Source organism: Sardina pilchardus, chromosome 24 (genome assembly GCF_963854185.1).
Source record: "Sardina pilchardus chromosome 24, fSarPil1.1, whole genome shotgun sequence".
Lineage (NCBI taxonomy): Eukaryota > Metazoa > Chordata > Actinopteri > Clupeiformes > Clupeidae > Sardina > Sardina pilchardus.
The window spans coordinates 22,823,477-22,850,831 of record NC_085017.1 but is presented as its reverse complement, the minus strand read 5'-3'; the positions used below and the strand labels follow the sequence as shown (position 1 = coordinate 22,850,831).

At 44.5% G+C, this 27,355-nt stretch overlaps 2 protein-coding genes across 4 annotated transcripts; one reads left to right on the top strand and one right to left on the bottom strand.

The window, feature by feature from the left end:
- The first annotated feature begins 855 nt into the window (after nucleotides 1-855).
- thrap3b (thyroid hormone receptor associated protein 3b) lies at nucleotides 856-20,996 on the top strand. 3 transcript variants are annotated; one of them, XM_062529863.1, is made up of 11 exons: nucleotides 856-916; nucleotides 7,970-8,124; nucleotides 11,668-12,576; nucleotides 13,245-13,853; nucleotides 14,130-14,308; nucleotides 15,200-15,311; nucleotides 15,590-15,665; nucleotides 16,992-17,161; nucleotides 17,597-17,855; nucleotides 18,343-18,495; nucleotides 19,196-20,996. In XM_062529863.1, exons 2-11 carry the CDS (start codon nucleotides 8,003-8,005, stop codon nucleotides 19,433-19,435), a joined length of 2,829 nt encoding a protein of 942 aa, XP_062385847.1. In that variant the 5' UTR covers nucleotides 856-916; nucleotides 7,970-8,002; the 3' UTR covers nucleotides 19,436-20,996. The 3 variants fall into 3 exon arrangements, with proteins under 3 accessions (XP_062385847.1, XP_062385846.1, XP_062385848.1); XM_062529862.1 differs by lacking the exon at nucleotides 856-916 and adding an exon at nucleotides 4,489-4,889; XM_062529864.1 differs by lacking the exons at nucleotides 856-916; nucleotides 17,597-17,855; nucleotides 18,343-18,495; nucleotides 19,196-20,996 and adding exons at nucleotides 4,489-4,889; nucleotides 17,327-17,588.
- eva1bb (eva-1 homolog Bb (C. elegans)) lies at nucleotides 20,967-27,296 on the bottom strand. Its single transcript, XM_062529866.1, has 3 exons — nucleotides 27,052-27,296; nucleotides 23,345-23,491; nucleotides 20,967-22,736 (listed from the first exon to the last, which is right to left on the bottom strand). The coding sequence occupies exons 2-3, from the start codon at nucleotides 23,418-23,420 to the stop codon at nucleotides 22,306-22,308; spliced, it is 507 nt and encodes a 168-aa protein (XP_062385850.1). The 5' UTR covers nucleotides 23,421-23,491; nucleotides 27,052-27,296; the 3' UTR covers nucleotides 20,967-22,305.
- Nucleotides 27,297-27,355: the final 59 nt, after the last annotated feature.

The window sequence follows — 27,355 nt, the reverse complement described above, 5'->3', positions numbered from 1 at the left end:
AGTCCTTATCCACGAGGAGTCAAATGTGAGCATGCAAAGTATTCTCAAACATTACGTTCTATCTGTCAGAGTTTTATGTAAAGAAAAATGCTCTATTAAAACTATGACTGTCTCTGCGAACATTACCTGAAGGTGCCCCATCAAGTACACCCTAAAGTTGGGTTTTAAATAACTCAGACACAAGCGTCACAATGTTTGATGAGTGTCTCAGACTACAATGTTTCCAATGCAAAATATCCCATTCACTTCTACTAGTGAAGTTTCTTTCCCTGAAATGTGTCGGTTTTGATCTGGCTAAGTGTTGTTATGGGCTAACTGGGTTATGGGCTAACTGGGTTATGGCTTTAGGTGTCTGTTCAGAGAAAATAAGATGTCAGTTGGTGGGCTGTAAATAGCAAACTCTCTCATGTAAAAATACAAATGCAAACTGTACTAATACTGTACTAATGTAAGCACTATCAGGAGAACTTTTAAATCATTCAAATGTAAACATGGAGAAATAGGGGTGGCAAGACAATGCACAAATGGGGTCAGTTTTTGTTTTTGAACTCAAGTTCTATCAATACATCATCTTGGGATTTTATTTGATTGTTTTCATAATGTTTACAAGATTTTGAAACCTATATAGTCACCAAAACAGATTATATACAGTGGGCCGTTTACCACCTATTCATTCAGTTCTTATCAATGAGGAGTCAAATGTGAGCATGCAAAGTATTATCAAATAACAAGCAAATTACTTGCATGTTCTGAAAGTCTAACTACCTGGTGACTTTATTTGCATTGGTGGGTAATGGTTTACTGACTGACATATAGTTTAACCAATCAGATCACTGTTTGGTGAGGGAGGAAGTACTTAACATTCCTCTAGAGATTCAGCCTTACTTTTGGTTTCTTTCTTACCAACATCAACGAGGTACGTGTGTTTCCTGTTATTAATATTTCAATGATCCTGACCTTATAACAAAGTTACTCCCATGTAATTCCAGCAGATTGGTAAAGAGTTAAGTAGGAAAGTCAATATTCATTTATAAATGTAATTTCTATTCATGTTTTCTAAAGATCTTGGCTATCTCTTTTCAAAGACATGTTGAGGACATCAGTTTTGTTTACGGTTGCCTTCTTAGAAGAGTAAAATGTTTTGTTCATGTCCTCTAGTCTAAAACATTTGCTATGCACTCTGTTATACTTGTGTGGGTGAATGTGATTGGTTCAAAAACATACACGGATGCTTCTAAAGAAAAAAGGCGGGTGCCGTGAATTCTGCGACACTATTGTGTAACTCCCTGCAAGCAGCGGATATCACATACTGCACATACTGCAGATAGCAATTGACTAAAGGAAATTCAGTAGTTCTGGCCCTGCTCTGGCATGGGCCTGGCCCAGATATGGCCCCGGTCTAATCTACAGTAATCTGGGTGATCTTTACAATCCAGTCTTTCCACCACCACCATATCTGACCAAAACACAACATTGTGTCATGTACATACAGTATCTTATATGGCAGAATACAGAGCAAACTGCTAACAATGCCTAGTCACATCGCCATTACATGGTTCAGGTGGTGATAAAATGGATGTCTTTATTATTGGGCTGCCTGTTGTTTGAGAGGGAGGGAGGGAGGGTGAGAGAGAGAGAGAGAGAGAGAGAGAAAGAGAGTTGACCGTCTTGATCTGAGGCCTGAATTAAATGCTTGTCATTATCTTGTCCATGTTTCCTCTGTAAGAAAGATAGTGCAACATACTGTACATTGATTGAGGCCAACATTTTGATAAAAGTGATTTTTTTTCATCTGTCAAACAAATTCTCCATAGAGAACAGATGTACAATATCTTATGTTATCAAATGTAAATGCCATAAACTGTCCGTGGAATTCTCAAAGAAAAGCAAACACACTTCTCCATTTTTTTAGAGGTAGGCTAGAGGACATTTGTTCCCTTTACTGTAGAGAAGTTTGCAATGACCCTCATGCACAGTGACATAAATGTAGGCTACTGCAGTCATCCTCTCGTTACTTATTCTAAGTGACTTTTTAAACTTTACTTCTGGTCTATAAGTTCTTGCTTTTATTAAAATTCCAGACCAAGGAGTATCTGAGAAGCAAATGAGCTTCATCTCATTTCTTGTTACATATTCAAAAGCAACATACATTTCCACCGCTTCTATGGCTGAATAAAAGAAGCACATAGGGATTTGAAGAAGGATAAGTTAGCAAAATGGCTGTTGCCTGATGCTATCAAATATCATACGATGTGTTTGACCTGTTAAGATTAGCGTGGCAGGATGACTCCTCTTCCCCCCGGGAGATGTGTACCCAGCTGTTCTGGATTATCAAACTTACTCGCCTGTATTTTTGGCTGTAATACTAATCCACGCCTGACGCCAGTGGCACAAGTGAGCAAGACAAATCGATACTTTCTAACTCAGTCATGTCAGGGGGATTTATAGTTTACAGGAAAATCCACAATTATGTCCTGCTCCCAAGCAAAACTATGAAGCAACACATAGGTCTCCATAAAGAAAAAATAAATAAAACGCCAATAACTCATCTGAGGCACATTTTTACGACCTGTCAGGCGATAAATTTGCGATTTGATCTTGAATGCATCCTGCCTGGCCGGCTCCTTAACCTCAGTGTCAGAACACAAATATCAGCTCTGAGCTGGTGCAGCAGAGCAGGTGCTCATGACAGAGCATGTTGCTGGGTCCCTGACTCAACAACCCACAGAGAGGGCACACGAGGCGCTTGATAGCCTGCAGATGCATAATTCACTTGGTGATCTAAAAAATGCACGAGGAAGGAACAAGCAAGCGGCCACACGGCAATCCCTTGGGTAGAAAAACCTGTTGTTTTTGTTGTTGACGTTTTGAGATCAGAGCGGGAACAGTTTTACAGTGGTAATTCTGAGTTCTCATGATTGTTACACAAGCCCTTGGTCTAATTTTACACGTATGCACTCTGTGCAATAATCATCTGGAATTTATCTAGGTTTGCTATGCAAATTCTGAACAAACTGTTTTACAATTAAAGAGATAAATTAGAACTGACTACTTACGGCACTGTATATGCCACATAAACGTATACACTACAATGAAAGCTACATCAAGAGGAAGGCCTTGTGCTTCAGATAGGCCTATCCTGTCAACAGATGGGTATACTGTGTACTCGTTTCAAGTCCACCTTTCCCAGCTGCTGCATATTAATCTGACTATATTGCTTAATGCCCATTTGTCTTTTTTTTTTAGCAGATTATACCAGATTATGCCCTGTCTAGCCATAGAGTTGCAAAGTCGATCGACATGCTTGAATTTCCCCTTGGGAATCAATAAAGTTAGGCAAGATAGGCAGTATTGGTGGTCTGTGAAATTGCTAATTGCTAATTTCATGCATCCCTAACAATGCATGAATTGCATGAGTTTCACTATGGGCAAACCTATCAGCAGGCCTATTTTCTAATCTGCAGTGGTTTAGTCAAAATGTTCAGTTGAGAACCCATGGGATATACTACAGTGTATTCCCACATAATAGTAACTACACTTATAGTAAACCAGTATTACTGTATGTGGGAAAGCCCCTTACGTTATATGAAAATAAATGAAACTACATTTTAAATTGTGATCCTCAAATGCATGTATTAGCTTAATCTACCTCAGACAGCAGTTACTTGAGTTTTCGTATAAAAACCAAACCACCTTGGTGTAGGCTATTCTGTTCACCATGAAAACAATGTAAGTGGACTTTGAAATTGTAGCTGCTTTTAATATTCTTACCTTTTGATGGGCAAAGCATGATTCTCATCAGCTATACCTCACTTTCGACACCATAGCAGGCAGAGTTGTAAAGAAGTAGCCTATCTGAAATACACACTTCAGTACACACTTCAGTAGAAGTACAGATATTTAATCTTAAACTGGTTTAGAAAGTACCAGGTAGCCCAAGTAAAGTCTTAAAGTAGGCTATCTATTGTTTACAGTACATAGGTATGACATAGCATAGGCCTAAGTAGGCCTGGATACTGAAAGTAGAAGTACAAGGAAGTACCATTTTAATTTAAATACAATACTCCTTACGACAGCATGCCTTGGTGTGCTATATCTTAGCTATTTGCCAGTCACTGTCTATGTCACTATGTCTTCATCTTGTGATGACATCAGGTCAGGTCATCTTGGGTTTGCAAATATCTAACATGCTGAATGGAAACTGTAGCTTTTTGTTTTCATTTGCACATTATTTTAGCCGACTTTCTGCTAATGAAAATGTAATGGAGTAAAAGTATACAATTCATTTCAAACATGTGGTGAAGTAAAAATAGAAACTGGAAGAAAAATAAAAACTCAAGTTAAGTACTCCCCATTCTTACTAAAGTTGTACGCATTTCTACTAGTTACTTAACTGATAACAGGACATCACACTGGTCTGTCAGGTCTTGCCGCGAGGCTTTACCTTTAACCGCGTGCAAGGCAAGACGAGCAAGGAGGAACCAGGAAGGAAATTCGACCCTCCTGCATTGTGGCTCCTCTTGCTGAGGCGACCAAATGGCTAACCATAAATGGTTCATAATGTTGCAAGACCCGTTTGCCGTGAGATAATATCGATTATATTAACAAAACACATGAAAATAGTGTGCAGTGTGTAAACGGATTGTAGTGGGCTACAGTTTTGCTACGAGGAGGTTCGTTTTGTTTCGTTTGCAGCGTCGTGTTCCGAAGGAACTAGCCTACTAGATAGCCAACAAGCTAACTAATTAATCAGCCTGTTCGGTCAAACGGCATTTGCAGGCGCTAGCTTTTCATCAAGCTAGCAAACCTGACCGATTTTCTTACTGCAGCTAACGTTAAGTTACCTGTGAGGCTAACGTAAACTGCGTGGTTTGCCGTGTGAGTCTGCGGTAAGTGTCTCTAATCTCCTAGGATATAGCAAGCTAACTTAATGTAACGTTACCATTAATAAAATGTGACCCTTTTAAGTCTGCCAACATCGACTAGGTCTTTCTAACCTAATCCCATTACTGAGGTAACAAATGGTAAAGTCAACTACAATGTAGCGTCTTTGCTTAGAATATGTAGAATATAAGGTGATTTATGTAGCTAGATAAATTCGGTGGCTAACGTTAGCTGTTGTGTTGTGTTGTTTCATTTCTGTTAACGTTAACGTTACGCTACCTGACATTTGGGCTAGCTGATATGGTTAGCTTGCTCGGTAACGTCAATGCCTATAATTTGATTTTGGCAAGTTAGCCAACATTAACGTTTGCAACCTCCTTTCAGATGTAATTCGAAAATAACTGTTAATAGTCCCTTCTAAATAGTGAGCAATTCTGCTATTATGTGAGTGTAACAATACTGGATGTCATTTACATTTGATTTGGTTGAGAGTAACTTAAAAGTCTTAACATAAACTAGATGACGTGACCACTTTCTGCTTTACAGGTTGATTTGAAAGTGTCTTAACATTTAGCACTAGTTGATTGTATTCAGTGTAAAGATAACTATGTCTTCAATGTTAAGTGGGGGATGGTGTGAGATTACAGGCCATACATTAACTCCCCCATCCTCCCATCTTTCATGCTCACAGCCAGGCACACACACACACACACACACACACACACACACACACACACACACACACACACACACACACACACACACACACACACACACACACACACACACACACACACACAGGCTTTGCAAATTGCACGTTGGGCTGTTGGATAAATGCTATGAAATATTCTCTCACTCTGCAAGATTTTCAGGAAGCAGTAATACTACATTCCCTAGTGTTCGGCTTCACGAGTTTCAATGATCTCCCTCTACAATGTGCTAGAGAGTTTCAGTTGATATTTTGTAGCATATCACATTGGTTAATATTTTACTAACAAATTGCAGGACCAAGTCTAACCAGAGTGTGCGTATCTCATTTGATTATGCTGATGCTTCCTCGTGTTGTTTGTGGCACTGTATTGCCTGGTGTCTTGTCGGTCTGAGTGAGAAAGCAATCATTAGGACTTGCATGTGTAGTGTAACTGAGATGGGTGGTTTTGTTTTTTGTTCGGAGTTCAGTGGTGTAGTCCATAGGTGATTGCTTGACTGTTTGTCCCCTTGGAGTGGTCCAACCAGTTTACTGGAAACACAGTTTTAGTGTTTGTTTAAAAAGTTGACTTTGTAAATATTTGGTGAATTTCTGACTCAAAATGGTTTCTATAGCTACTCAACCCAAAGTAGATTAGACCACCCTTTGGTCTCGTTGGACCAGCTATCCTATTCACCCCCTTGTTTTACTAGATAGCTTTCTCGCAGTGGTTGTTATGCTAATTGTCAAGCTATTGAGTATTTCCTACACAGTCGTTGTCTTTTACAGTCTCATTGGCCATCCAATGGAGGAGTTGTCTTGCCACATTGAGAATGGCTGTTGATTTTTAAAGGTGTTTTCCTGCAGCCCGCATGAAGGTAACAATTTTCACAAAACAACATGAAGATTGTTACTGTTGCTTTGTGTTTCACACTCTCATACTTGTTGAGCCACAATTATTACTTTTAGAAAACTGTTCTTCCTGTAATGCAGCTCTGAATGCACAGATAAGGAAAAGCAGGTTCTTTGCTTTGCAAGTTCATTGGTCAAATCCCCAATAAACAGAAGATAACGTTAGACTTATGTGCTGATAAAGTTCCTGGTTTGTCTGTGAATGTCTATCCTCCTGCCCATGACTTTTGCCCTTAATGTCATCAACATATGGCATTGATGTGCCCAGAAATCCCCTATGATTAGACTCTAGCTCTGTTCCAAGTGCACTCTTTACCTCTTCAATACCCCTGTTATGATACGCGCAGCTGTCTTTGCGCTTGCCTTGTGTTTTTCTCTCCGTTGCTAACAGCCCTCATGCCTCCCATATCCACCACGACCCACAAAGCTCACATCTATGTACATTTGGCCTGATTGGGTCCCCACGGGCATAATCGGATCCTTTGGTGCAGTTGTTCTGGCCTTTCTGTCTAACCCTCATCATAGTTCTCGATTAGGCTATTTTGGCTCAAGGGGGTGGGGAGGGGGCTTGTGAGCTGCCCGCTGCTCACAGACAATGTGTGTGTTCATTACAGTGGACTGCACAAATTGTTCTGTGTTGTCATACAAGCTCTGTAATATGTGTGTTTGTGCACACTGGTGTGTGCGTGCTTTTGTGCATACATCAGTGTTGTTGAATCCCTCCATTTGCGTGTTTGTCAGTGTTTATGTGTGTGTTTATTTGTGTGTGTGTGTGTGTGTGTGTGTGTGTGTGTGTGTGCGCGTGCAGGCAGGCTTGACTTGTATGTCTGTCAATGCATCACAATTTGTGTTCATGTCTTTGGGCATATGTGTGTGTGCAGGCTTGTCTTGTGTATGCGTGACTGTCAGTATGCAACGTTGTGTGTGTGTGTGTGTGTGTGTGTGTGTGTGTGTGTGTGTGTGTGTGTGTGTGTGTGTGTGTGTGTGTGTGTGTGTGTGTGTGTGTGTGTGTGTGTGTGTGTGTGTGTGTTGGGGTCATCTGAAGATCACTCTTTTGGCAGTTCAGGGCTGGTGTGGTCAAGTATGATGTCATCAGCCTGGACTCTTGACGCCTCAGGCTCTCTACAAATACTCACCAGATTAGGGCTGTGTCCAACCATCCACCGAGCAGCAGCAACGGCTTCTGCATGCAGTTCATGCCAAACACAAATAAATAAGCAAACAGCGCTGGACATTTCAAATGAATAAATGTCTCTGTCAGTCTCCTAGCAAACAGGTTTCCTTGAAATTCAATTTACTGTGGCCATTGTAGTCAAGACGTCACATGTGATTATGCTGAAATGGCAACTGTTGGACTGTGGCCAAGACGCTCGTGCGCGTGTTTTGAAGGAGAGCAACGCTTCTCTTTCTGATTTGACCCCACTGCTTCTGCTTTTCCATTTCCTCTCCTAATTTGGGCTTCTCTCTTTTTTTTTCACCGGACAGGTCTAAGCAGGACTGCGACACGTGACAGCGGCGATGTCCAAGCCCCCGAACTCCCCCTCGCGCTCGCGCTCCAGGTCGGCATCCCGCTCCAGGTCCCGGTCGTACTCGCGGTCCCGGTCCAGAAGCCGCTCCCGTTCCAGGAAGCACCGGTACAGGTAACCACAAAACCCAGCACTGCGTGCTCACATGTCACACACAATCAGTCCTTTTGAAACAAAGAAAACACGCTAGAGAATGCACGGACTGTGGCAGAGACACAATGTCGAAACATTAGTTGTTTTATCAGTGTGCTCTACCGTAGTGTTTCTTTTTTTTCATTTTTATAGTCTACCGTCCTGCCGCTGAAGCATTTGATTGCGCAATTTCAACGGGATGGCATGTGGAGTATCCCACTTTAAATGATCCTTCAATCCTTTTGAGCAGGTTTTCACACACACAACCCAGTTTATTGATGTCTGTGACATAAATATAGTGATGGTAAATGATAGAGGTAAATGATGAGGTAAATACAGATATTTTTAACATATTTCTGACCGTGCTTTTACAAGCAATATAATAGCACATTTATTCATTGCTTTTGATTAATTACAAACAACTTCAAAAATTTTGTAGGTTTCGGTTTCCTCTGTGGGATTATTGCTCTCAGCGTTTTTTTTAAAGTGGATGCCACACATTGGCGCAATGCAGCACCTAAATTATTGACCTTGTCCTTTACTTTTTAATCGCCTTGTTTTATTCTGTTTTATAACTTTGGAACCGTGCGTGTGGTATCTTCACTAATGGCCTTGAAACCCGAGCGAGCGCTCTGCTCCTCTGAAGAGTATAGAGGAATTAGTACTTGAGTGTTAAAGAGAGAGGGAGAGAGGAAAAAGAAGAAGAGGAGGAGAAGGAAGGAGGAAGACGGAAGGAGAGGGATGAGATGAGAGAGACTGAAGGACACGGAGCATTAAAGGCTTCTTAAATATTCATCCTTTATGGGCAGTGACCCTGCCTCCTGTCCTGAGGTAGCTGAAGTTGCAGAAAGGGACGTGTGAGAGAGGACTGTGGTTGTGTGTGTGTGTGTGTTTTGGTAGGAGCATGTGGCGGAGTTTATGACCTAGAACTAAATTTGTTTGTGGCGGTTGCATCTCTCTCAAGAGGACTGCGATTTTTCCCTTCCTGCTTTTGCAAGCGCAAGAGTGTCCTGTAGTTACTGCGACAGTAAAATGGGTCACACAGGACTCATCAGAATTGGCAGTGGGTCCCAGCACAGGTGTGTGAAAAAGCTCATACCGGACACACACACACACACACACACGCATACACACGCACATACATACTCCTACGTGCAAGTTTTACACTTCCCTCTGCTCCTCTTTGTCCATGCCTTTTGCTCGTCCTGAGAGGATTAGTATTTAACCCCAACACCCCCACAACCCCCCCCAACCCCACAACCCCCCCAACCCAAACACACACACTCACTCACTCACTCAATGTGGTGATCCGTTTCCACGGCGCTGTGGGATAAAGAGAGGTCGGGTCTCTGTTCTAGTAGGGGTGAACGTTAGTCAGTATGTCGTTGCTGCCACCGCTTGGCGCACACACACTCTCGTCTCTCGTCTCTCATCTCTCGTATCTCGTCTCCCTCCGCGTGCACTGGAACCAGCTCTCTTAATCGCACGCTCTCTCTGTTCTGATGAAAAAGCACAGACGGTAAGCCAGGTTTGCACATTGTGGTGGACTGTTTGTCTGTGTCAGGCTGGGGGGGGGGGTGTTTTTTATTAGTGTGACCCATAATAGTCTAATAGAGAACGTTCTGCTTCACTTCTCTTCCTGTGTTTTTGCACTTCAGACTTTTTCCATCGCTCACTGTCTTGGCTTTTCTTTCTTTCCTTTTCTTTCTGACTCTTTCTTTCTTTCTTTCTCTCTCTATCACACACTATCTGTTTGACTTCTCTCTCTTTCCTTCTCTGCTCTGTTTTATTTAATCACACTTTCTCTTTCTCTCCCCCTCGCATTCTCACGCTGATTATCACAATTATTGTTGAGCAGAAACGAGCTCATTTCTCTTCCTGTTGACCTGCCTTTTACTTTGATGTGTTGAAACATGTTGCCAAACGGCTTTCACTATTATCTTTTGATGCTATTTTAAACACGCAATTATTCATTGGAGCCTTAATACTCCAAACAGAAATTGGTTAGTGAAACAGTGGCTTCTATTTTACTCTTATCTATACTGGTACCATGCAACAACCCTGACTTTTCTGACCTGTTTATTTCTGTGTGGTTTGAAGCGGTTTGCGCAGAAACCTTGTATTGAACGCAAGTTATGTTCTTTCATATCTGGCCATCACGCACGCATGTGTCGTCAGTGTTGGTTTTGCATGCGTTGTAGATCAGGTGTTGATGTAGAGATGAGTGCCCAAGGCGGAAAAAGCTGCAGAGACGAACCCCTCACACAAGCCCTCACTGCATGTACTGCTACACCTTGGTTTTTCAAAGTGGGTGCCGTCGTGCATACTCAGGGGTGCCGCGGAGTAGTCGAAGGCTTGATCATTTATTGCCATTGTTTAAAGAAAGAAATGAGCCATAATATCAGTTTCAAAATACAGTTGTGATGTACAGGCGTTTTATGCACTTCATTCGAAGGCCTATTCTTGATATTTCTGTTCATATTCTGTTCACTATTTTTCAAAAGTTCTATTGAAATGAGTTAAAATAAAGAGAGTGGTTCATTTAAATAAAAACAAAATGAGATGAACTCCCCTGCTCCTACTAGTAATTCTACGATAATGAAAGCAGTTATGGCCTATCCAACACATCACAATGTTAAATAAAATGGTCTGGAAGTACTAATATTGCGCAAATGAGGTTCAGAGTAAAAATGTAAAAACATAGGGGTGCTGTGGATGGGGAGAGATATGTTTTGGGGTGCCATGAGCCAGAGACGTTTGGGAACCACTGTGCTATACACTATAGCTGAGGCCACTGTTTTGCCACAACGATTCTTCTGATTCTTCTCTCTCTCTCTCTCTCTCTCTCTCTGCAGCTCTGAGATCTGATTTTTGGTGATGATAGTTTGAGCAGAATTTTGGGAGGTTGAGGGAGGTTTCACTGTCAGAAATGGTAATACTTGCCCAAATGTAGGGGCTGCAGCCGTAGTGAAGAGCAGATCATGACACAGCCTCATGAGGCACACTGACAGATTGGGTTTCTCAGCTACAGTAGTTCCTGATTGACATGAGTAATGAAGTTACTGAAGACTTCTTAGCCCGGGGCTAAGACTGCCTCCTACGTGCATGTGTAGTGAGGGGGAGGAAACAGGAAGTCTTGCTTGACAGCGCCACCTTGTGGGGTTTACTCTATCAAAATGCTCCGTTGTTTAGGAATGATTCAGTTTTTGTTGAGTGACATTTTAGAAATTCATGTGCCAATTTTGAGAATTGAGTCTTTTGATTGGGTCCTCTTTGTGACGGGATTGACTTATGTGGACAATTCTGTGTGAAAGCTTTATGTTTGTTTGTTTGTTTGTTTGTTTGTTTTTTTTTGTTAGTTGTTTGCATATTTATTATTTTTTGTCATAGATTAATGTAACAGTGTACTGTAAATACTTTGGTATTGAAAATGATGTCTTCCTGTTTATTTCCCCATTCTCTTCATGATTCAAGCCATTTTAAATGTGTGTCTTTCCCTCCTTCCCTGTAATTGTGTCTCTGCAGCTCCAGGTCTCGGTCCCGATCCAGGTCTCATTCTCCGTCCCACGGCCGTGAGCGCAACTACCCCAGTCGTGACTACCAGAACAACCGCGGAGGCTACCGGGGCTACAACCGGGGCTTCCGCCGGCCTTTCTACCCCAGGGGTCGAGGTCGCGGCTTCTACCCCCGGCGCTTCCAGCGCGGCGGCGGCAACTACGGCTACCGCAACAACAACTGGCAGGGCGACTACAAGAACCGCGACCACCAGGGCCAGCACGACTCGTACCGCGACCACAGCCCTCGCCGCGGCCGATCCCGATCCCGCACGCGGTCGCCCCGCCGCCGCTCGGCCAGCCGCTCGCGGTCCCGCGGCTCCTACCGCTCGTCGTCGGGACACTCGCGCCACTCCAGCTCCTCGTCCCGCTCCTCGCGCTCCCCGCGTCGCCGCGCCGACAAGCGCGCCTCCCGCGACAGCAAGCGTCAGCAGCAGCAACAGCAACAGCAGCAGCAGCAGCAGCAGCAGCAGGAAGAGCGGCGCTCCGGCTCCAGGGCCAGCAAAGATGAGGGAGCAGGAGGAGCGGGAGCGTCGTCAGCCGCAGGAGCGTCCTCCCTGCCCAATGAACCCCCCGGCGGAGGCAACAGCAGCTCGCTGGACCGCAGCAAGTGGAAGGGCCTGACCGAGTACGAGACCAGCCCCAAGCTGACCGGCACCGGGACCAGGCCCGGAGGCCAGGGGCCAGCCTCGGCCGGTTCCGACCAGAAGAACCCCACTGGGCTGTGGAGGACCATCGGCCAGACCAATCCGCCTGACCAGAGCCCTACCAAATCGTCCGCCACCTCTGGGGGTGCGTCATCGGCCACCACCGGCTTCGGTTTCTTCTCCAAAGGAGAGCGTCCAGGAGAGAAGAACCCAATCTCAACGGCTTTCAAGAAGTATGTCCCTATTTTAAATCATCTGCTTGCTCTTCCTTAACTTTTTTTGTCTTCTGAAATGTTTTTCTCTCTCTCCTTTTCACGGTAAAATGTGATTTGTAATCATTCTTTCAAATCTGTCTAGTCTGTGTGCAGCTTCAAAGAGCCTTGGAAGAATTCAGGTTAAAATGGAAGCAGTAGAAAGAAACACACTGCTCATTTCAAAAGCAAAATTACAAAACTCCCAAAACTTGCTGGTGCTAAGCGTTAAAGTGGAAGTTGTTTGCAATCCCATAATTTAGGAGGTGATGATTTAAACAGCTGTAAGTATGATCAGCCTCAACCCAGGTGACTCACTCATATGCTTCTGTGGTGCCAATGTCAATGATTCTTCTCTTTTCTTTGTTTTTTTGTTGCCAAGATAACAACGGGAAAGTTATCAAGACAAATGGATTGTTCTAGCCCAGTTTCATTTTTTTTTTAAATCTATAGCTACATGGTTTTATGTGTAATGTGTAATTCTTAAATCAAGGAATGGTTATTTGATCTATAATGAATTGATCAATGTATAGTGGAATTAACATTTTTTTTCTTCCTCTGGCAGACTCAGTGATATGTATAAGAATCCTATTACAGCTCTTTGACACATATGCTGGTGTCTTGATGGCTTGACTGTCTTTGTCCGGCAGGTTTTTAGCAGAGCAAGGCAAAAAAACAGAGGACCGTGAGAACGGGCGCGAAGGTGAGCCCGGGTCCGCCTCGGCCGACGCAGAGAGCGGAGGCGCCAAAGCCTCGTACGACCCGAGCCCGGGCTACAGCGGCACCAAGTCCGACAAGAGCCTGCCCTTCCTGGACGAGGACTTGGACCTGGACTTCAGCCAGGAGCGGAAGAGCGAGGTCAAGCCGCCGCCGTCGTCCCTGACGGCCCGCGACCTCGCCGAGGAGCGCTTCGGCAAGTGGGACGACTCCGACTACCCCTCCACCAACAAGGAGCCGCCCGAGGACGTGGAGGAGGAGCTCCAGCACATGGAGGAGGAGCTGTACCTCAGCCGCAAGCAGGCCCGCGGCAAGGAGGAGCGCAGCGCCAAGAAGAAGGAGAAGAAGAAGAACCGCGTGAGCCCCACCTCCCCGACGCCGGCCTCCCGGGGCGCCCCTGCCGCCGCCGCCGCCGCCGAGGGCCGCACGCGTCCACTATTCCCCGTAGGGAGAGACGACTCGCCCCCGTCCAGAACGGCAGGAAAGAGGGACGAGGACTTTACTAACTTTACCATCAAACCATACCAGGACGAGGGAGAGGGGTAGGTTACTACAAAGATCTCCCGGGAAATATCCCTCATTTGTTAATAATAATAATAATAATAAAAAAAATAGACAATCTGGATAGATTAGAGAATGAGAATCTAAATTGATTATTATAGATTACTGTTTTTCTTTTAGTTTATCATCATAGACATCTGTTGTCCATTTTTTGTGTGTGTGTGTGTGTCACTTTGGATTTTCTCTCTCTTTCTGTCTTTGTATAACACCTCCACAAGCCACCACTCTAACTGCTTCTTGTTCCACTTCCCCGTCAGTGGCAGCACGTCCGGCTCGATGGCTAAAGAGCGCCGTTTGTCTCGCGACCTGGTCCACCCGAGTAAGAAAGACCAGGAGTTCCGCTCCATCTTCCAGCACATTCAGGCCGCACAGCTGCGCCGGAGTCCCTCTGAGCTCTACGCTCAGCACATAGTCACCATCGTACACCACATCAAAGGTATGACCAGCCTACTCACACGCACGCACACACACACACGCACAGACACACACACACACGCGCGCACAGACACAAACTGAACTGATGTTGAATTCAGGACAGATGTCAGTTGACAGCGTTTTATAAAAAGCCATTGGTAGCAGCCATGTACGGTAGCTTAAATTCCTTTAGATATGTGTAATTATGGTAAACAAAATGGTCTATTGTTAACGCTGAACTAGATACTGATCTAAATTCATGGTCATGGCACATGCTACCAGTTGCCTCTGTCTCTTACAAGTGCCCATATGCAGCTGTGCATTTGTCATTGCACTGATGTTGCCATTGGCATTTCTGTATGCCAAGATGCCTGTATGCAACGTATGTTGTTGGGGGATTAAACAGAGTCGACTAAGTGGCTGTGCGTAAATAACTGGTGTTCTTTCCCCTCTGGATAATTATGCGTTGGCTTTCCAGGTCACCAGCTGCTCACACATGTTGCTAACCAAGTCTTGAGTCGTTGACAACAAGGCTGTGCAAAGCGTTAAGATAAAAATAGTTTCTGCTAGTGAGTACAGCTTGACAGATGGTGTATGTGTGGTGTAGGTTAGCAGCATGTCTTCCAAAAAGAACTACTGAGCTCCAATAGGAGTCCAGCAATTCACCTCACTGAGTGATGCCTTTGTGAAGGGTCCCTGAGTGTTTAGCACAATGTTTATTGCATTTTATTATGACCACATTTTGACTACATCCTGTGTTACAGACGCTCCTTAGGTAGATACTGTAGATCTCTTCTGGAACTGGAAGGCTTTATTTCGTCGATAAGTCTACTGATCATTCGATTGATTGATTGATTGATTGACCGGTTGGTTGTTATGGGTGATTTGATGTTGGTGATGTGTCTCCCTGCAGCGCAACACTTCCGCTCGTCAGGAATGACTCTAAACGAGCGCTTTGCCATGTACCAAAGACGGGCCACTGAGATGGAAATGATGAAGCCAAAGAAAAGCCCAGAGATCCACAGGTATGTATGGCAGGAGAACAAACACACACACACACACGCACGCACGCGCACACACAAGCGCATGCACACACACACACACACACACACACACACACACACACACACACACACACACACACACACACACAAACACATGCGTGCACGCACACACACACGCGCACACGCACACACACACACACACACACACACACACACAGACAACCATCACCAGACTTGGTTGACTTAATTTAGATTTCTGTTAATTTGTACGTCTCTCACGTGTGTTTTATTTCTTACAGGAGAATTGATGTGTCTCCCAGTGCTTTTAAGAGGCACGCTCACCTGTTTGAGGATTTCGAGGAGAGCAGCTACAAGGTGACCGACCGTTTTGACCATCTGAAATAGTGTCTCTCTTTTTTGGAAAAGAATAAGCAGCAAATCAATCCAATCAAACAAACAGGAGACAAATGCAATCAGGAAAAAAAAAGAAAGAAAGAAAAGAAGCTGAAACTTGAGAGAGAGAAAAAAAAACAACTATATTGAGCTTTTGCTTTTCTTTTTAAAGGAGGTGCATAAATCTAATTCAGCCAATTCTGTGTGTTAATACTGAGTGGTACCCACTGGCCTTTGTGATATGGTTAGACGGGTTGGTACATACATGCCCCAATGCAAAAAGGCTAAACAAAAGCGGGAAGTGACTATTGATGCCCAAAAAGTGTCCAAAAAAAGCCTTTCACTGGACTACTAAGCAGTGCCAATAGTAAGTATTTCTCCTCGACAATCATCTGTTCTTTAAAGGAAAAAAAGAGAAATGTATGACATTTGTTCTTTTGCCTAATTTAACTTGACCTAACTTATTGTCGGGAAAGCATTTTGGAGCATGCTGCTTCTCCCCTGTGTCTGTCCTGTAGATTGTTGTGGTGGCGTTTAGATAGCTTTTGTCTAGATGTTGGGTTTGCTGGCATCCTGTCATTTCACCAGCCCTTATGTTGTACTCTTTAACTCTGTAATACCTGTGTACGAGTTGATTGGGCTGTGCTGGTGTAAGGTTCATCGTTTTTGTTTACTAGTGTGTGCGTGCGTGCGTGCGTGTGTGTTTGTGTGGTTGGAAGGGTTATGCACTGAGTATAAAATGCTCGGCCCACATCGTAATACGTTTCAGCAACACAACAGCGATATTTCTGGTTCATCCAATAAGTATCGAGGATGTCTATTTCTTCCCCCCTTTTGGGGAATGGGTGAGCACCCAGTAGGCTACATCAGCTGGGTAAGGGTGTGCAAAGACTGGCCAAGAACCAGATGCACTTTAAATCAGTTCCATATTATGTTCATCTGTTGGTTGCCAGTCATGTTCAGTACATACCAGAATTTTGTGGTATTCCTAGATCTACTTTATTCATAGCAGCCCACACAAAACAAATTGTTACCTAGAACAGAATTAGGTGAAATTCTGTGACGCATACTGTACCTATTCGGAGCGGCACACTGACAATAGCAAATAGCACCTGTGGAACCCCTCTGTAGTTGCTTCATCTAACCACTAGATGGGGCAGTTGCACAATTAACATCCAAATGTCCTGTATTGTCCTAATGATTTAACCCATTTGCATTGAAATGTCTTATGTATGTGTACATAAATATCTAGCTGTAATCCTTGTGTGCTTGGCTAACTAGACCTCCCTGGCTGTTCTGTGTCCTCAGGAGGGTAAAAAATATGAGGGCGACCTGCGTCTGGACATAGAGAGGCGTAAAAAGTACCCCACTAAGGACCGCGAGCACAAGCGGGATGGGGGCAAGGGTTCAGGGGGCTCCCGGGGTCCCAGCAGGGAGCGCTCCGCCGAAAAATCCTCCAAACACCACAAAAAGTCCAAGTATGTCTACACACACACACACACGCACACACACTCTCTCAAACATAGGACTATAATTCTTGTATATTCCCTTTTCTCCTTCTTAATGGCCACATAAGCATGCACACTTTTCCCTCATTAGTACACACCGAAATGATAATTATGATTCATTCTTTTTCCAAACAGGGATCATGTAATGAAATCTTGAAATCATGTCAGTGGAAAAAGTTCTGACCGTTCAGAGTCATGTCAATCGGAATACAGCCAATTATTTCTTCTCGGAAATCAGTTGAATTTTGATTCCTTGATGTCTTTTTTTTTTCACAGTTCTCTCAATTATCCCTGATTTGTATGTTAACCAGTCTCACCCTCCTAATTATTGAATTCAGAACTTATTACCCTAGATATTGCTGCTTTGTTCACATTGTGTTCACATCTGCCTTCTCCTTTTTGCAGGAAGAGCAAGAAAAAGCGAGAGAGGTCTCCCTCCTCATCCTCCTCCTCTTCCTCCCCCTCCCCCTCCTTCAGGGGTAAGGAGTACATGGGAGAGGAGATGGAGCATATGGAGGAAGGGGGGTACGGCAAGGTGCGCATGGGGGGCCCCCGAGAATACCCTATGGACCGCGGTCCCCGTGACTACGAGGGCCACGGCGACAGGGGTCGCGGTGGGTACGGACGCGGCCGAGGAGGTTACGACGGCGGTCGCGGGGGATTTGTAAGTCACACAGCGCCAACATCTCAGCCTTAATTCAGTCACATGCTAAATCAGGAGTTTCTGAAGTTGATGTACTGTAGAATCTTCTGATGCCGTTACATTAATACATTAGAAATGTATAAGACTTTGGGAGGGATTAAGCAGAGTTCATCTCTTCATTTTGGCCTCCCTCCTTGCAAAGTCATGGGCCTTTTGACTCAGAGACTTGACACGATTTCTAATTACATAATCGAAGGCCTTAAAACAGCTCCACATATCCTGTACTGCACCATAGGTTCAGTTATGTAATGGTACGGCAGTACTTGAAAATTTCATACCTGCCATACCTGGTAGATTAAAGATGGTATACTGGTTTATCCGGTACGCTGCTCAGCACTAGGTACTTGGTTATCATACACCCATGATTAGAGAGTGCACCCACTGTTTAGTAAATGTCTGACACTGTTAACTTCCTGTGTGAAACCCGGCTGTGTTTGTTTGCCAACAGCAACCAAGGATAAGAGGCCGAGGATGGGGAAGGGGTAATTACCCTGGCAACAATAACAATGGCAACCCGCAGCAGATGGGTGGGCCGCCGGTGCGTCCCCCTGAGGAGGAGTGGGACCCGGAGTACACCCCCAAGAGCAGGAAGTACTACCTGGTGAGTGGGGAGACCATCAATATCATGGAGGTATTATAAGAACTGGAGAAAGTGAACAAGTCCCGCCCCCATTCATTTCAATGGGAATGCTAGGCTAGTGAAAATTGCCAAAATTGAACGATTTTTTCAGGCTTCAACATGGCGTTTCAAGGGGCTTGTTTCCGGTGCCGTTTTACTTTATATGCCAGGTTTTAAGTGCCAGGTTACTGATTGACGCAAGGTACAGAAGGAGTGCTCGTGCATGAGAGTGGAACAGCCACCAATCAGCATGAGGAGAATATGGGAGAAACGGCACCGGACATGATGTATTTCTGGAAAATGGCGACGAGGAAGTGCCTTGCTAATCGGCGAAGCTAATCAGTCAAATCCTGACCCCCTGATCAATATCACCTCAGAGGTCTCACCCGTCTCTTGGGGCTCTTCTCAACGCTCTGTCTTCGGTCGATTCTCGGTCTTCCGGCTCGTTTTCACTGCTCTATAAAGAATGATGGGGCGGCAACAATGGCATAGTCTACCCAGTGTTCTTTATAGATCAGTGGGAACAAACCGGAGGATCGAGGACCAAGGAAAGAGGGTTAAGAAGGTCTCCATTTCTCTGCTTGTCTTCCTGTTTTTTTTCTTCTTTTTTTTGTCTCAAATAAGACCAAAACAATGCTTTAGTGCCACAAGTAAGTAATTGGACATTCTCTCTCTGTTTCAGCATGATGACCGTGACGGGGAGAATAAGTGGGTGGACATGCGAGGACGTGGGCGTGGTGGTCCCTACCCCCGGGGTCGGGGGTTTGTGTTCCGTAAGGGTGCCGGAGGCGGTGGCAGCCCCAAGTGGACCCACGACATGTTCCAGGGGTCGGAAGAGGGCGAGCTGGGCGACAGCAACGGTTCTGACGTCAACCACAAGGAAGAGGATAAAACCGGAGATGCCACCATGTCAAAGATGTAACTCCGACATGACATGCTGTCCACCACAGTCCCCCAGTCCCTTACTATCTCTACTTCCCCAACCCCCTCTTTTTTTTGGAGTTTTCTGAGTTTTAAGATTGTTGTATTTTTTTTTTTGTGTGTGTTCTTTTGTTTTGTTGTATTTTTTTTTTTACTTCTAAATGTGTAGCCATTGCAGCACAAATAGACTCGCATGTGATTCAGCCGATGTAGTTAACGCATCAGAAGAATGTAACTGTTCTGTGGACTATAGTGCCACTGACTGTGGAAATTTTAATGGAGGGAGGGTTATTATTGGTTTAAATTTAGAGCAAAAGACCTTGTAACTTCTTCGCCTTTTATCAGAGATTTTTGCTGTTGTCGTTTAGATTTATGCAATACTTGGTATGTTTTCTCTTTTTCTTTTTCTCAGCTGTTTGAAAAGCTATGGATCATAATGAACAGTTGTATTTTGATACAGCTTATGATTGACAAATATTAATTCAAAACATTTTTGTTTCTTTTATCATTTAAAGCACACTCACTGTTTTTGTTTCGTGTTTTCTAAGTAGGCAGAGGGGATAAAGTATCTGTGCCTTAGAGATGACAACCATACATGCTGTACGTATCAGTTTTGTATACGTACCTCTACTAATGTATTTCTTAAAAGTTATTTTGATAGTGTTTTCTTTTTTGTTTGTTTGTTTGTTTGTTTGGGAATATGTGTCGTCTGGGGGTGTGGCCAATTTTAGCCCTGCCCCTTCTGCTCTGGGACCAATACACTGTGAGCTGCCTGAAGGAGCTCCACCCCTTGTCAGTGTCATTCAAACAAACCCCCCATTAAACTGTACAGGTTAATCTTGTGTTCATTCGTAATGATATCCACAGTCTTTTTATGTTCATAATTACATTGAATTAATGCTGTTATTTTTAGTCTGTGTGAAACACTCTCAGCAGTGAAAACTAACTGAATATTGAAGAACGCATAGTGTGGAGTGACTATGACCTGTCATTATATATATCTATCTATATATTTTTTTTTCTCTTTTTTTTCAGTTACAAAAATAATCCTGTGATCCCAGTCATATTATTACAGATAATATACCCTCCAAGTGTATATAGTTTATTTACATAAACGACATCAAACATTGATATAGATGCTTGTATTACAGAGTTATTGTGGCCTTTGTATGAATAGTGTTGAAAGTGAACAGTGGGCCTATGCAGTTTTGTCTGTTATAGTTCAAAGAAATGTCAAATAAGAGCTTGAGCTTTTTCTTGCCCCCATGACCCCCCCACCCAACCCCAACTCAAGAGACGTTGATGTGAAGGGAAACGGGGCGCACAGACTTGTGCCCCCCCATGTGCAAAACAGATCTTGTTGTGTGTTATTGGGCCGTCTCCACTGGTCATGCTTTTGTGTTAGCTACTGTACTCTACCTTCTGTAGAACTGTGACTCGCATTTCTTTTCCCCTTTTGCATATCTATTGATTTATAGCTATGTGAATGAACCTCCTTTCCCCTGGTGCTTGTAGAAACGTCCCTCCAGTGATTTATTTTTTCTCTTTTTTTTTTTTTTTTTTTCAATAAATCAGTTTATGTAAACTTCAGGTTTCATTATTTATCAGTCTTGTGAGTGACCAGAGCAAGCGGTGCTGTGTTCTGGTCTTGGCCTGCGGGTTCTTGGAACGGCATTCTTTCTATATGCGGCACATCTGTCATCCATTGGCCCTCTTGCCCTGTGCATGAGCCAGGGCACTAAACCGGACTAAACTGCTCTATGTCTCCTGATAAGGTTAAAAGCAGCTATGCAGCGGGTTTTACTCTTGGACCTTTGATTGGTAAACTGCACCCATTACATCGTACAACGATGGCAACAGGCTATATGCAATGCCCCCACAAAAAATACCGTACACTAAGTTGTTTTACAGAAACATTTGAATTGTGCAAGTATGTAAAAATGCATATAAAAAGCATAATAAAATTGCATAACAGTCCAGTTCTTTTGATGGAGAGTCACTTCCTGGTTGGCACAATGCTTTTCAGTGTTCGGGTCTAGATTGCTGCAGAGCATGTCCTCCCTGGTCACAGACCTGAAGACGGCAGGGGTGTTATTCTTGGATAGGGAGAGACAGGAAGGAGCTGGCGAGCTGAAGAGTGACGAGGTTGCACAGTTCCCCCCCAGTTAAGCTACAACGTAGCTTGTGTTTCAAGGGGTAGTAAACTGTACCCCAACGTGGATGTGAATCTCATTGGCAGTAGATAAATTGAGGTTGAAGAATAGTGTAAAAAATATGAGTAGACCTACAAGGGATTCTTTCAGTTGCCAAGCCAAGGTTCTTGTAGTGACACTAAATTTGTCATTAAGTGTCTAGTCTAATTGCCTATTAAGTGTAAAAGTGTCTAGCATGTGGTAACTCTTAAAGCCACACCTAAGGAGACTTAGCTGTAGAAACCAAATCAAAGCCAATTGGGTAAGCCAATTCATAAACAAAATGTGGGCCTTACTCACCAGGGAGCATACTAAACATTGCTGCCATGCCATCTATTCACAGTGGTTTTAGGGGGCCTAGCTATCTCGTAATTCATGACAGCCTAACTCTGAGGACTGACAGAATTTAAATTACGCTTACGGAACTCTAAGGCCCCAAGGGAGAAACATGATAGAAAAACAAACACACACAGATAAGGCTATTCCCAAGCATACACAAGCTTCCACGAACAAACGTTAATTTAAGCCCATCACTTTTTTCCCCAGAAGGTGTGTGTGTGTGTGTGTGTGTGTGTGTGTGTGTGTGTGTGTTCATTATATCCTAAAAACTGCATGTGCAGTACTAGGTCCATGGGTTGCTACTTGGCTGACCATTAAATCAATGTTCAGTCTGAGGTGGTCAGTGGTAGTGTACCCGTCCTAGGGTGCCTGTGCCCGTCGCCAGTATGTCCGGCTGTCCGTTTCTCCAGATCTCCCTGACGATACGCTCCCTCTCCTCCAATCTTCGCGCTTTCTCCAGCTCCTCAGCTGAAGTGAAGACGTTCACACTTCGCAAGGTGCCGTTGGACTGGCTGAGATCGCTCATGGGCGCCACCGTCACTCGGGGAATCTCTGCTTCTTCGTCATCTTTCACCTGGCTAGGCTCATCGCCGTCTTCCTCATCGTCCTCATCTTCCTCGCTCGACTCTCGCAGCTGCCGCCTGTCGGGTGAGCGAGGAGCTTGTTTAGCGCGCGGCCGGCACGCCAGACCTAAGACCAGCAAGCACAAGGCCACGAGCAGGCCGGAACACACGCCCAGCATGAAGAACAGGGCAAAGCTCTCCACATTATCTGAAACGGAAGAAAAAAAACAATAGACCTTTTAACAGATCTGATACAGATACTATTAAGATACTACTACTATTTTTTTTTTGTCTTAATGAGATATTGAGAATGTGGAGAAAGTCACTGCCCTTGCCTAGATCCAGAGTAGCCTACCCTCACATAAGCCCATGGCTTAAAATGTAAATGTTTAAGATTTAAACCAACCAGAAAGAAAACATTTTACACTTGAAAATGTATCCTCTATGACTGTAGCTTTGTGCTTCATGTGGAGGAGAAACCCTAAAATCTACCGGTTACATTCCAAACCTACACACTGAGGGGGGAAAAACACAGGGACCTTTTTTAAGGACATTTTCATGGGCCTGAGGTGTAAAGCCAAGTCAAACAGAACAGTTAAGTCTTAGGAATGATTTGCTGCTCACTCAACTGGCTGTTGATCCTCTCGCAGCAGATTTCAGGCAGGAAATTGTAATTTGGGATGGCCTGAGCCATAGCTATACCCACAATACCTCTGCTTTCCAATAACCACACTCCCCTGGCCTCTCTGTCAGAGGGGTGAAACTTAGTCTTTTCCTTAAAAGCACAAAATGTGAAACAAAAATAGACAGTTTTACCTTTGAGGTGGGCATATGTTGCCATGCTGTTGCTCAAAAGCTCCATTTCTGCTTGTGTGTCATTCATTTTAGACATCGGCCCGTTTGCTTCTCAGGATGTCTACATTGCCATTATCATCTGTTTATGACGGGTCTTCCTCACCATGTCTGGAAAAGGCAGGGGAGCATTTTAATTAAACAGTTCTGTGCCATGGGGCATTTTCATAAGCTGGTCAGAATATTTATAAGCCATGTACAAATATGTGCCGGGGGATATTGTTGTCTTCTCTTTTAAACACACACACACACACACACACACACACACACACACACACACACACACACACACACACACAGAGTCACTCACATATGCGTACACACACACACACACACACACACACACACACACACACACACACACACACACACACACACACACACACACACACACACACACACACACACACTCACTCACTCACTCACTCACATGCACACGAACACACACATTCACTCCCACACATGAACACACACACACACCACACACACGCACACAGATTGCAGATCTCGCTCTCCCTCGGACTCCCTTATCTCCACTGTTGTGTGTACTGGAGGCATATTTAGATCTGGCCATCAGAGAATAATGGAGCGGAGCTAGATCTCGATGGCAGGACCTATAATCTTGCTTTTACAGCAAACATAAGGTTTCCCTGTTCTTTTGCACAGCGTATGAAGCTGGGTGGCTTTCTCTTGCTCTGTCTAACTCTTTTTTTTCTGTCTTTTGTGCCCATCCCCTCTCTCCTGTTCCCCTATCCACCCAGTTCTCTTCCTGTCTCTCTTACTCTCTCTCTCTCTCTCTCTCTCTCAATCCATTCTTCTCTCTGCATCAGTTTCTCTCTCTCTCCCCCTCTTCTCTTCTCTCTGCCTCTCTCCCTCCCTCCGTCCCTCTCTCATGTGCAGCGTTGTTTATGAAGTTGTGACCCTGCCTCCTCTCTGCTTTTTCTCAGAGCCCTGGGGTTCCATGTTTCCCACAGGAAGCCCTGCATGTCGGCTTTCACATGCACATGCTCCAGGCTCCCACTCCGACTCCCGCTCCCGCACCCGCACCCCTGGTCCACCCTACACAGAGACTCTGTCGACACACACACACACTCACTCGTCGCTGGGAAACTGGCAGGGGGCCAACCAGTGTCACTCACTCAAAATAGGAGAGAGATGACTGGAGAGAGAGGGAGAGAGAGAGAGAGAGAGAGAGAGAGAGAGAAGGGAAAACAGCTCCTGGAGGAACTTTTCCGTTTGGTGCCCTCCACACACTCAGATTTCTGTTCAGTGTTATGTAATGCGATGATTGATGCATGTGCAGATGATTAAAGGCATGCTGATACCCAGGCGTGACCTTATGGTCAGCCCCCAGGTCAGAATGAACAAAAGCTGTCCAAACAGTCATAATATCGGGTGACGCAGAGGCCCCCTTCTATGTGATAACTAGCCCTAATGATGGCTGGTCCCGCTTGCTTAGAAATGAAAGTGTACTGTTTTGTCTGGTTCCCTTGGTTCTCTCGCTCTCTCTCTCTTGGGAGCCCATAATTACCTCTAGTTTTAATCTACTTCATCAAGACTCTGTTTTCTTCCCACCCCGATCCCTATCTACCCACAGCTCTGCCCGGCAGTAACCGGGTCACTCTGCCAAAGATGGCCAACACAGGTTAGGTGCAGATAAGGACTCACTCCTCAGTCCTCACTCCACTGACTTTACTGTAACTGAGAAACTCCCAAAGGGTTCAGTGATGAGGTCCCGTTAACATAAACGGTTTTCTTCACTGTGTTCAGTTTTGGTCCTCTTTTTCATGGGTCCTTGTGTTTTCTGCCGTGTGTTATGATTAACAAAACACTACTTCAATTCAGGTTCATGGCCAAAACCTTGAGTCAGGCCACTGGGCTTCAAATTCAGCGAACTAGGGAGGAGGTAATCCCTCATGGTGTCTGAAGAGAAACGTCGCCCTCTATCTCATACGTGAATAAATCAACGTGTTACATAAGATGGAGTGAGGAGTATGGCCTTGAGATATTTCAGCCGTCTCTGCACTGATGCCGTCTGCCATCTCAGGCTGTCTCGCTGGGATGGGACTGACTACCGACTTCCAGACCCGCAGAGCCAGCATCAACCAGTTCCAAATGGCCAGTTACATGCACTTCACCACCGCTATATCTTCAGCCAGGGATTCTTTGGCAGAACGTTAGACGGTAGATTTTTCTGAGCATGAGCAATGTGTGGACTCCCTGTTCTTTTCTGTGTGAAAATATCTGCTTGGAGACGACAGACGGGACCAAGGAATTTGGATCAGGTGGTGGTCCTGAAAACAGACCATATGTAGACTAGTCTGAGGCAAAATTGACAGCCTCTTGACAGAGAGTTTTATGATTTTCATTGTATTATTTTGATCTTTTTCATAATTGGTCACACTGTGTGTTCCCACTCTGATCTTAAACAGTTGAGTCTATTTTTAAAATAAATATGAGGTCTTGGACACCTCCCTTGTCAGTGTCAGCAAGTGGACGCATAAAAACCCAGTTGTCCAAATACAAGTCATGAAACTCGACAAAGCCCTTTAACGCCCACATGCCCACACTACACAACACATTCCAGATTCGCTGTAGCAGTACCAACCAAGAGACCATAAACATTTGTCACCGCCAGACAGGGGAGTTTGTGTAGACACTTAGCCACAACAGCGTCTCAAAATATATTTTTTGCTTCCGAAAAAAAAAAGAGAACGAAACTGCATTCCAGTGGGGTGAACCGATGGCTTTTTTACATGCCAGCGATTCGTGAATGCAAAGGCAAACGTCTTTTACACACAAACCACTTCCGAGCGGGCCAAGCAGTTCCCAGAACCAGTAGCTGGGCGAAGACCCGCGTGAGTCTGAAGCAGTGATGATGTTTACACAGCCAACTGAACAGATGTTGCCCACTCCACATACACACACACCCATCCCATACACATATCATGAGGAGAGTAAACATTTCCAATAAACCTCCGATCATAGATAGGACGCCAAGATACCAACTCAAGCCGAACCCCACTCAATGCCACACCACACCTTTCTCAAAGTAGTAAACAGCAGAGGTGGAGAGTGTGTATTTTTACACACTCCTCTTCTCCCCATCATCCTCTGAAATTACTATAATCAGGTGAATCTGCGAGCCTGGACGCCTGATCCCGAGGTAAGGGTGCTCTTCAAAATGGTGCTTTTATATATTTATTTCAACGTATTTATCTTCCGATGTGCTTTCCTGCAGTTAAATGTACCATAGTGGTGCTGAGTGACTGGACGTTTGAATTTCCTTGTGGGATTAGGTGTTTCTCTCTCTCTCTCTCTCTCTCTGGAGTGGGTCTAACACCAATCCAGTATGCATCCCCATGGATCTTTTCCCACTGGTCCTTTTTCAACTTATCACAGCTCCACAGATTTTTTTACATTTATGAACCTAGACCACACCTGCCCTGAGTTCAGAAAAAAATCCACTCATTCACATAGAGCTTTACTGGATAACCACCATTGCTTCTCACTATACAATGCCCTACGTACTGTAGTGAATGACTGGATGTTCCAAATACAAAGCTGAATTATTCCTTAGACGGACCTGTAAAGTACACTATTATAAATACAGACGGCACAGTACACCCACACATGAACAAGACACAGCTCCTATCTAATCTCTCACTCACCTTAATTCACCTGTGTCATCGCAAACGGACGGGCAACTTTAAAAGGAAGCCTCCGAAACTGCCCCACAGGTGCTCAATAAACATCAGCAGGAGGGGTAAGTGAGGAGGGGTAAATTATTCCCGGAACAGCTCCAGCTCTCGGTGATGTCTCCTTGTGTCTGTGAGGAAGGGGAAAGGATGGAAAGGGAGTTGGGAGTTGGGAGTTGGAGATGGAGTCAGCCGAGGGAGGTGCCTGTCTGCTCTGGCCGCGCGCGTGGATGTGGAGTGGGAGAGAGAGAGGAGAGAGGGGCCGCACTCACAGCAT

Excerpts from the sequence above, each read along its gene's own strand:
- thrap3b (XM_062529863.1), top strand. The coding sequence starts at position 8,003 with ATGTCCAAGCCCCCGAACTCCCCCTCGCGCTCGCGCTCCAGGTCGGCA. Across the intron at positions 14,309-15,199 it reads CATCGTACACCACATCAAAG|CGCAACACTTCCGCTCGTCA; the intron begins GTATGACCAGCC and ends GTCTCCCTGCAG. Across the intron at positions 17,856-18,342 it reads ACGGCGGTCGCGGGGGATTT|CAACCAAGGATAAGAGGCCG; the intron begins GTAAGTCACACA and ends GTTTGCCAACAG.
- eva1bb (XM_062529866.1), bottom strand. The coding sequence starts at position 23,420 with ATGTCTAAAATGAATGACACACAAGCAGAAATGGAGCTTTTGAGCAAC. Across the intron at positions 22,737-23,344 it reads AACATATGCCCACCTCAAAG|ATAATGTGGAGAGCTTTGCC; the intron begins GTAAAACTGTCT and ends CTTCCGTTTCAG.